The 9,454-nt window shown below is 38.4% G+C and overlaps 1 protein-coding gene across 2 annotated transcripts in view; it reads right to left on the bottom strand.

The window, feature by feature from the left end:
• Window positions 1-1,316: 1,316 nt before the first annotated feature.
• The window catches only part of LOC118412699 (QRFP-like peptide receptor), a 31,079-nt gene continuing 22,941 nt past the window's right edge, over window positions 1,317-9,454 (bottom strand). For both annotated transcript variants that reach the window (XM_035815722.1, XM_035815723.1), the window contains 4 exons: window positions 8,633-8,842; window positions 6,560-6,708; window positions 5,710-5,877; window positions 1,317-3,938 (listed from right to left, as the gene is read on the bottom strand). In XM_035815722.1, coding sequence (XP_035671615.1) covers window positions 3,725-3,938; window positions 5,710-5,877; window positions 6,560-6,708; window positions 8,633-8,842 — 741 coding nt within the window. In that variant the 3' untranslated portion in view covers window positions 1,317-3,724. The remainder of the gene's footprint in view (window positions 3,939-5,709; window positions 5,878-6,559; window positions 6,709-8,632; window positions 8,843-9,454) is intronic.

Genomic DNA, 9,454 nt, shown 5'->3' with positions numbered 1-9,454 from the left:
ACAATGGCTTGTAAACGGATTTCTTACACATATTGTATTCAATTGAAAAAAAGTGGGATAAAAACACAACATTCTTCAGACAGTTAGACGGCACATATTTCAGAGAGAAAAAAACGGGCCCAAAAATCTTCACATCTCTTTCGCTGTATCTCATTCTGTACACAAGACACGACAGCAAAGACAATTTAGGCCCATGTCGCCTATGAGGGTCGAGGAGAGCACGATTTTTACTACCACCCACAGGCCCTCTTTTGAAGGCCGTGGCATATTGTGTCTGTATGATTCTCCACCTCTCAGAAGGGAAACTTGATATGACGTGTTTGAGCTTTAAGACTTTTTTTTACATAGAGGGTCCACAGTGTTATCTTTTGATTATGCATTCTGAAATATATAATACAGTTTCATTATGCTAGAAACACAGCGTTTTTAATGTTGATTTCCATTCAATTACTTCCTTTACTATTATCGTTGTTATCATCGATGTCAATCTTACCGAACCCATCACAGATTACCTTGTTTATTCCAGTGGTATATCTTGTCTTGTCTCTCCGCTTTTTCCGCATTAGACATCCAAATCCAGGTTATGCCTTCCTTTTTCTTGAATTGTCTTTTCTACATTGTGGTGCGGCATGACTTGAATATTTGTATAAAAAAAGAATTCAGATATTTTACTCTTGTGTATAAAAATATCATTAGCTACTGCGATATATATCAGATATTCTTTGGATGATAGTATGATGTTTCCCGAACCGCTTCTTCGCTAGTATAAAGAGTTCTTGATACATGGATACTAAAATAATTGCCGCCGATGTTCTTGATTACCTTAAACCAAGGCACTTTCCATATCAATGGAGTCCTGTCTTTCTGAATTTGCAACTTAATGATCCATAGATCTGCTGTCTTACAGATTAACGTATAGATGAAACCTCACAATTTTACTTGTTGTTCGAAGGGTTTGAGTCAAAACCCACCCGGACATGCTACAAAGCGTATATAAGGTTGTTTATTGTTGTTTATTAAGGTCAAGTTTAAAGAAACGTGTTGTAGCTTATTGAGGTCTAATGTGTAGGACAAATGTTTTAATTGCAAGGCGTTTTCCTTGCAGGCCAGCTACCCCAACCCCCTAGGACACTGCATTGGTCTTATGTGATTTGACTGCCTAAACAGCGCTAGCTGGCTAGATGTGCAACGTTTGGGGCTAGTAAAGTGTGTTTCCGAAGATTATATCGGCTATGCAATACAGACAAAGAAGGGAAATACATTGAATTTTGCGATTTGTAATAAGAGGGTATTGATTTTTTGAAATATTTATTGAATATTCAAACACAAATAGGTTTCCGTATACATACGACAAAAGCACTGTGAGCAAAGTACGACTAGGGTGTCGTCACATAGGTCATGCAATCGTCGTACGATCGCAAACTTCGGGCATTTTTTAAGACAAAAATGTACGTCTCCTGCAAAGTTCAACTGTCTTGGTGCACAGAAAGCTGTTTTGGGTCCATGCAGATGCTTGGTTCTGTCACGGCCTGCTTGAAAATCCTTTAGTATGGCATCAAAATCGCACGACAATCGCGCGACCTATGTGACCGCGGCCTAACATGTCCATTGCCGATCCATGATTACTGAGATCTCAAACATTTAGGATATTTCAGATACGTACAGTTCACTTTGACGACGTCATTTCTTTGCAACAACATTGATACAGAGTCAAAAGCCGTATATAATGTACAAACGTTCAATGCTTTATAGATCTATTTGGTCATTGATTCCATATGAATGTTTATCTAAAAATTCTGATGTATTTCATAAATCTTTGATAATACTATTCAATTCAATCCATAGCATAAACGTCTGACATTCAGCATGTAATTTTCGAGAATGAATAAAGTTATACAAAGATGTTGTGTAAAAGTATAGATACATTGTGCATGTGAAAGTTGCGTTATTCTTCAATTGTCATTGCTTTACAAAATATAGTCCAAAATGACGTGTATTAATAAATTTTGTTAAAAGTAAATATATTTTAGATTTATCGAGAATGTTGCAAATGGCGAGTAGAATCAGGGGTGAGGAGCTGTCTTGTAGACAGCCACCATCTTTCTTCAGCTCTGAAGGACAGTCACGTGACCTCAGAGTCAAAGCTCACATAGGTCATGTTGTAAATCTCTCTTATTATATAGCTGTTGTGTTTCTGTTCTTAGAATGTTACTCTGATGATATGATTTTCGTGACTATAGCACAGATGTTGCATTTATAACAATGTTTGTATCTGCACAGCCGTTTCATCAAACCCTGTCCGCTTACGTCTAGTCACATGGCACAAATGATTTATAACTTTAAGACAGCAAAGGTATATCTATAAACAGGAAAAAATTATCCAATTTCATTTTACAGTATGTAACTCATTAGAATGATATTCATTTTATGCTTCCACTACTTTAGTACACGACGTTCAATACTATTATCACTAAATTCTTTGTTTCCATGGCAAAGAGACACAGTTATAGTCGTTCTCGAATTCGCAAATGATATTTATGATTTACATAGATATATATACAACAAAACCGATACTTGAAAAGTCTTGGATAACACGTTTTAGTTAGATACAAACAGGAGAAAACAAACACTACTATTTGATGATACTGAAACCAGCAACAGCGATCAACAACGTAATTTACTCTGCTGAGTGAGTTAGCATTTTTGTGAGGAGGCTAAGCATTAGAGACTATAAAATAATATGAGTATAATCATCGAATGATTTTTGAGAACTTGTAGTGCGATCAGTCATCACACAAAAAATAACATTTAACGCTATTTCTTGTCAAGCAGTTAAATCAATTTATACATTTACATTATATGGTACAAGGAGCGTTTCTACGATTGTACATAAAGAAATGAAATATTTTTTCTCCACTGTGCTCATCGCAACTAGCATTGATCTTTGAGAAATGGCATCTCATCTCGGATAAGATTACACCGGGGGTCAGCCTGACCCGAGCGGGTTAACCATCTTCATTGCCGGCCGACCGGAAAATTGATCTCCGAGCCGCCTCTGTACCTGGCGTCTAGCATGATTGATGCACTCATGATCCTCAACATGGGAATATGCTGTGTTTTATAGTCGCCTGCTCTCATAGAATAATAGATTTCAAGTACTTATAACTGATACCATTTCTAATGGTAATTCTCTGTTGATTTGAAAGATGTGCTCTGTAGAATAATTTTTGTATGTGCTCGAGGGACTTTTTTTCCAACAATTCCCAATAGTCTTTACACATTAGGGTAAACAAAGCTACGCTTGGTATACAAGTACATTGTCTCTTCCCAAACTTCTAATTTTAGGGGCGTTACTTTACCAACAAACTTAAACAATATTTTCAACAATATTAAACCCCGAGCACTTCATGTCTGTAAGTGTGGCAATATTGTCTATTTCACAAGCCTATTTATGCGACTTATCTTCTTTTTTGTTTTGTTTTAACGTGCCTAAAAATATCAAATGTCTTAAGTTTTTATAATATGTGATGTTTTGAAAGCGGGAGATGAACTGTGCCAGCCTACCTTATTTACACTTGAGTCGCTGTTTAAAATAGTTCACTATTTACAATTTTCTTCACTGACTATCCTTCAGAGATAGTGAGGCCGGTTCTGCCTAGCTTTGACTCATTTTCACTTTATGAATAGTTTATTGACATATGTACATGTATGTATAATCACAGATTCATACACTGCTAACAGTCTGCTCTATGAAAGTAGCATTGTTCAGTCGATCGTCTTGTTGTACTTTGTAAAGCACACGTGGCGGTGTGTCTTTGTAGGTATTCTTCTTCTTCGGATTCTTCTTGGTGACTTTCTGCTTCAGGTAGAAGTATGCCAGTCGCGCTCTCACGCGAGGGGTGCGCCGTTCGGAGAGCTCCTTCAAATCCGGAGGTGGCCTGAAATTCACATAAAGAACCACTCAGTTAGGTCTTCAATGTTGCATTTCTGGTTACCGTATTCACTCTAGAAAAAGAACTATCGAACCTGGATTTTTTGGTCGACCGTTGGCAAAGAATTCAAAACAGATTTCCAGCATTCCACACCATGTAAGCAGAAAATGTAAGGATTGTAACAGTTGAGTTAAGGATGTGGGGTAAACATTACACTATCAAATGAATATCCGTATTGTACATATCTGCATAATTACAATGTTGAAGTCGGAAATTAGAGTTACTTGATGCATGTCAGTTTAACATAAGGATTGCATTAATTGGGTCCATTATATGACCTAAATCTAAGTTAAAGAGAACAAAGAAAAGAATTTTCACATATCAAACCTAATTTTTAACACTGTAATCGGAACCAAACTTTTAATTCTTCTACGTCTTTCCAGTAATCTTTATGATTCATAAAATACATTTCGATGGAGAGAATGCAATACCTCAGTCAGCCTTGACTTAAACTACCGAGTCATTTTAAATTGATGATAGGATATGGCATGACCAATGCTCTGGAGTACGCGCAGTGGATGAAGACCTTGCTTAAATGCCATAATAGGGGTAAGGTGATGTGACTTATGATCTCTTCAAAATGAAGGAACCGCCATAAATGCGGATTGGGGTCATAGAATTACCGGTACAGGAGACGATGTCTGACTTTCTTGGCAGCACTATGTAGATGTAAAAATCTACAATGAGAATTCGACGAGTTTTACCTGTTTCCGTCGTTGAATTCGCGACGCATACTGTAAATTAGATTTTACAAAATCTAAAACCTTCAGCTTGAACCTTCAACTTCATCTTCAGCTTACTCGAATCAGTCTTATTCATAGAGCTAAGCGATTATCTTAATCGTTATTCAGGCACCTCAAAAGGTATTGGGTGTAGCGTATTGTTAATAATTGCATTCCTTTTTTCCGTTTTGTTCTGGATTAAAATACACAGCGGTAACGTACTTATTATGAGGTAATTACCTTTATCATTTTCTGAAACTGCCTGCATGTTGTGATGTTAAACTGTAAAGTACTGCAATTATATCCAATAAAAGCCAGAATCCCGTTTGTTAGGTATCTTCTACACTGATGACAGCCGTGCTGTTGCAACAAGATTTGAATTTAACGATCCCGGCAATGTGGCGCCTCCGGAAGTTAAGGAAGAGTGGTGATTTCAACAGAGATTATCAGAAAGGGATTTGTACTAATCTTGATTGACCTCTGGCTTTGACGTGTTACACTGAATGATGAATACAAACCAGCTTGTAAGGGTTTGATTATGCCTGGAATCTCAGAAAATTATTCCAGTGCCGAGGTTAGTGACTTTGCCTCTCGACATTGAGGCTGGAAGTTCGAATTCCGACTGTGTACATATTCTCTCTCACCCAACAAGCAGGCCACTGGAAAACGTCACAGTCCACTGTTCATTATCTTTCCAAAAAGAGCTTGGGAAATTTACCAGATACAATTAACCTGTACTGCTGTGAATATTTCATACAGCGTATCTCTTTTCTGCCATTTAGAAGGGGATGAATTCCATATTTTTTTTCAATGTTAGAAAAGGTAAAAGAAGCTGTTCTAATCCGTCAATAACCATACGCAGGTTGTATGGAGTCCGTCGGTCGGTTTGAATAACGATGACCAGAGCATGAGCAGGTGGATCTGTGGGCCCGCTTATAATTCACGTCAACCATACCAACTAAGGACAAAAAGACCTCAATGAATAAAAATCTCACCAGGACGATGTTCTTCCTATCCCACCATTCCTTTTGCCGCCTTCTGACGTGGTTGAATGATCAGAAGAAGGGGGAGGGGCGGCCTGGATGGTGTCTGCGCATGGGCGGAGCTCGTAGTCATCGGCACGGTGCAGCCTGCAGCCGTTCATCGTCTGTATGGCCACGGATCTTTACGGAAAATTACAATGCAATGTTATTCAATTCTTTTTAGGTAACGGTGTACTAACGTTATACCGGTATGTTTTTCATGAATTGGTACAAATAATGGATTTCTCTGTCTGTCTGTCTGTCTGTCTGTCTCTCCCTCTCTCTCTCTGGTGTATGTACACCGTTAAACGGGGACATTTATACATATACGAGTTACTTCCTTTAAGGCACACTGCCAGATTTGCCTATAATCAAGTAATTATGAAGCACCATATTTATGTGTATTACTTGCGAATATGTAAGAGGAGAGTGTTTGTATCCACAAGCAACCAAAACACCATAGCTGCCACTAGGACCATTTTGCCGGATTGCCGAATCAACCTTACAATAACAGTGTTTCCAGCAGTGCACCAGCCTATTGTTGCGAAATCAGCTATTTAAGCATGCTTAATAATATTCAACATATCTAGATAATCTTTAAGTTACATTTAAGCAGCTATAAATTACAAAACTATTGCGTATGCATTGCTTATATTATGTATTTCTGACAATCATTAGACACCCAAAGAGCGAACATATTGCTGTTTGTAAATACTTATCCATGGCCTAATTGCAAAGCATTACCCAGCTGCTGAGAGGTCTACCGCGGTAAAACAAAAATAAATGGATAAATAAATGAATATATAAATAATTGAACATGTACCTCCCACTTCCAGATCCAACAGCACTAGAGCGGCTCAGGGTGTACCGCAGGGCGTTTCTCTCGGAGAAGTTGATGGTAGTTTGCTTGTCTCTGGTCAGTACCATGTCTTTCTTCTTCAGTGAGCACCCAAACAGCCGCATCAGGTCGCTCTGTATGCATTTAGAGTAAAGTTTGGATTTAGTAACTATGTTCTATCGTTCATTTACCCAACAGGCTGCTATTTGGCGTATCTTATTACATCGATGTCTACCTTCCATCGATGTAGAGCTCTACATCTTGTTGGTAAAATTATGGATGACACTATAAGAGACCGGGGTCTCTATACGATTCTGAGGGTGTACATACAGTATCAGAAACTAAGCTCATGATAAACATGAGCAAGACACAAATAACAAAAAAAAAACATGTTTGGGGCGCTAGTGATTATCCAAATACTAACTGGTTGACTGTTACGGGGGAAGCAAAAACAATGGTTAAGTGGATGAGAGATCGTGTGCGTGCATTTAGCGGAAGAAAGATTGGCTTCTGATTTTACTTCTATACATTCAGCTTACGTGCTGTTATAAATGTTTCCACATGTGGCGACAATACCATACTGCTGAAAATGACATTTCAAACTAACGCAGTAAAAACTATCCTTCTGTAGAGTGGATGTTTTTCTTTTAATGTACCGCCACTTGTCATGACTTGCACTGTCTGGCATTTTAAGGTCGGGTGCAGATTGCCTAGATACACTTTAACTACGTTTGCGAGAGTGAACGAGAATGGCGCCACCACTTTACGTTTGACGACCAGAAAATGATAAAACCAGATCGCGGTTACGCTATGTCAGTGCGGCTACCGTATGATGTACGTCTTGATAATTTCGTCTATAACTGATGTGTTTTACGATTCCATATCGGTCCGAAGAAGATACATTGAGTATATAAACGTTGACAGAGCAAGAGAATCAAAGAAATTGTATTTCGCAATCCCTGCAAGATCGATCTGCAACACAGTTTCAGCAAATGGCCTTATTTTGCCATCATTATAGCGACTTCACGATTCCCCTAATTAAGATAAGCGTACATAGAATGATGAGACCTCAAACAGACAACAGGGCGTAAACCAACAGTGGCCTTGCATATTATCTGTCACCTAAACCGTTGTTGGAACAAAGTCACGTCATAAACATACCATATTCCCAGTTGGACAACTTGTTATTACTTTTGAAATTGTATTTCCCAAACGTTTGTAATGGTGAAAAATTCATAGTTATGAGAAATTGTCAAAATCAAATCACATAGTCAAACGCTTCAAGGTGATATTAAAGATGTAGCTGATACTTGTATATATGCATCTTATCTTTATAGCTTGTAACATGAAGTCATTCTAATCTCAGTGGTTTCACCATCGTAGTGTGAGGAGATGATATATTCATCCTCCTGCTATTCTCCGGATATATGTGCGAAGTCGGTGACCATCTCTATTTCTACAGCCACAAAAGTCATTAGGGGGATAGTCTACTGGCGGTGGTCCATCCTTATCTCAAAATTACCAAGTGTGACAAAGACAAAACAATACATTATACCATATTGAAGGACTTCGAAGGTCTTACGACCCCTAAATTATCGTATCATTTTCTCGTATATTCTAACCAGTTGTACTTAAGTAGTTATGACAACAAGGTTTCAATGAACATCACATATGTGTCCTGATCACTTGATGTTGCTCTACCATGAGCATGGCTTGCATGTGGGAAATACATAACTTGAAAGTACGCAGTAACAGCAGGCAGACCAAAAACAATACCTCACCGTGACATAATATCCCCTTTTATTTTCCAATGACTTGGAATGTCTGTCATTTCTGATTATTATCAGCGACTATTTTACCACCTCTGATCTCTACTTCCATGTCACTTCTACGAGCCTGACTATTGCAGTAACACCGTCTCTCCAAGTACACTCCTACCGCTCGCATTGATACGGCCACACACAATCAAAGAAATCTCGACACACCAAAAACAAAGCCTTCCTACACGTTTTTAAATACAGCATTTACCAGTTTTCATTTATCTATTAAGATACTTACTCTGAACTTGTCGTTCATGAAGCTGTAGACGATGGGGTTCATGAAACTGTTCGACATGGCCAGCCAGTGGGCCGAGAAGTACAGCACCAATGCCATGTACTTGTTCCCGATGATCAGCTCAGCCTTGAAGTCCAGGATCAGTGTGAAGAGGTGGATGGGGAGCCAGCATATGGCAAACATCAGCACCACTATGCAGAGCATCTTGATTGTCTGAAAACAACACGATACATTGAGAACACAGTAAGGTATTGGAACGTACATACATAAAGCTATCATTAAATCGGTTATGAGATGGATCATCATCATCAGCATACTTATCATCATCATCATCATCATCGCCATCATGATCCTCAACTATGGCCATAATGTGATACGGTCCATGTATAAAGCATATGGACGTCTATTCATTTAGTATGAAAGCCATTTGTGTTAGTATACAACATTATGAAGGGAAAATCAAGTTATTTTCCAACACAATGAGATCGGAATCGAATTTTCATCCTGTCCTCTGGGATTCGTCAAGATAATTGGGGACCAGATTGCTCAAGTGCTTACATTCTCAGTAACGATAGCATTCTTTGTGTTGGAAGATTATCTACTTTTTCCATTCATCTGCGTAGGTCCAATGAAATTTTACGATTGTTCAATATTGCCAACACTTTAATAATACACATAATACACATTTGCTGTACATCACTAAGTTCGCTTTCTATTTTCTGTCCGCAACCTCCAAGATCTGTTTGGCACGTAGATGTGAAGTATTTGTTTTGATAGAAACTTTCCTACAATTCCTAGCACGTCTGTAACTCGTCACTTTAAATC

This window comes from Branchiostoma floridae, chromosome 3 (genome assembly GCF_000003815.2).
Source record: "Branchiostoma floridae strain S238N-H82 chromosome 3, Bfl_VNyyK, whole genome shotgun sequence".
Classification (NCBI taxonomy): Eukaryota; Metazoa; Chordata; class Leptocardii; order Amphioxiformes; family Branchiostomatidae; genus Branchiostoma; species Branchiostoma floridae.
The sequence above is the reverse complement of the archived record's forward strand: the minus strand, read 5'-3'. Positions and strand labels throughout refer to the sequence as shown.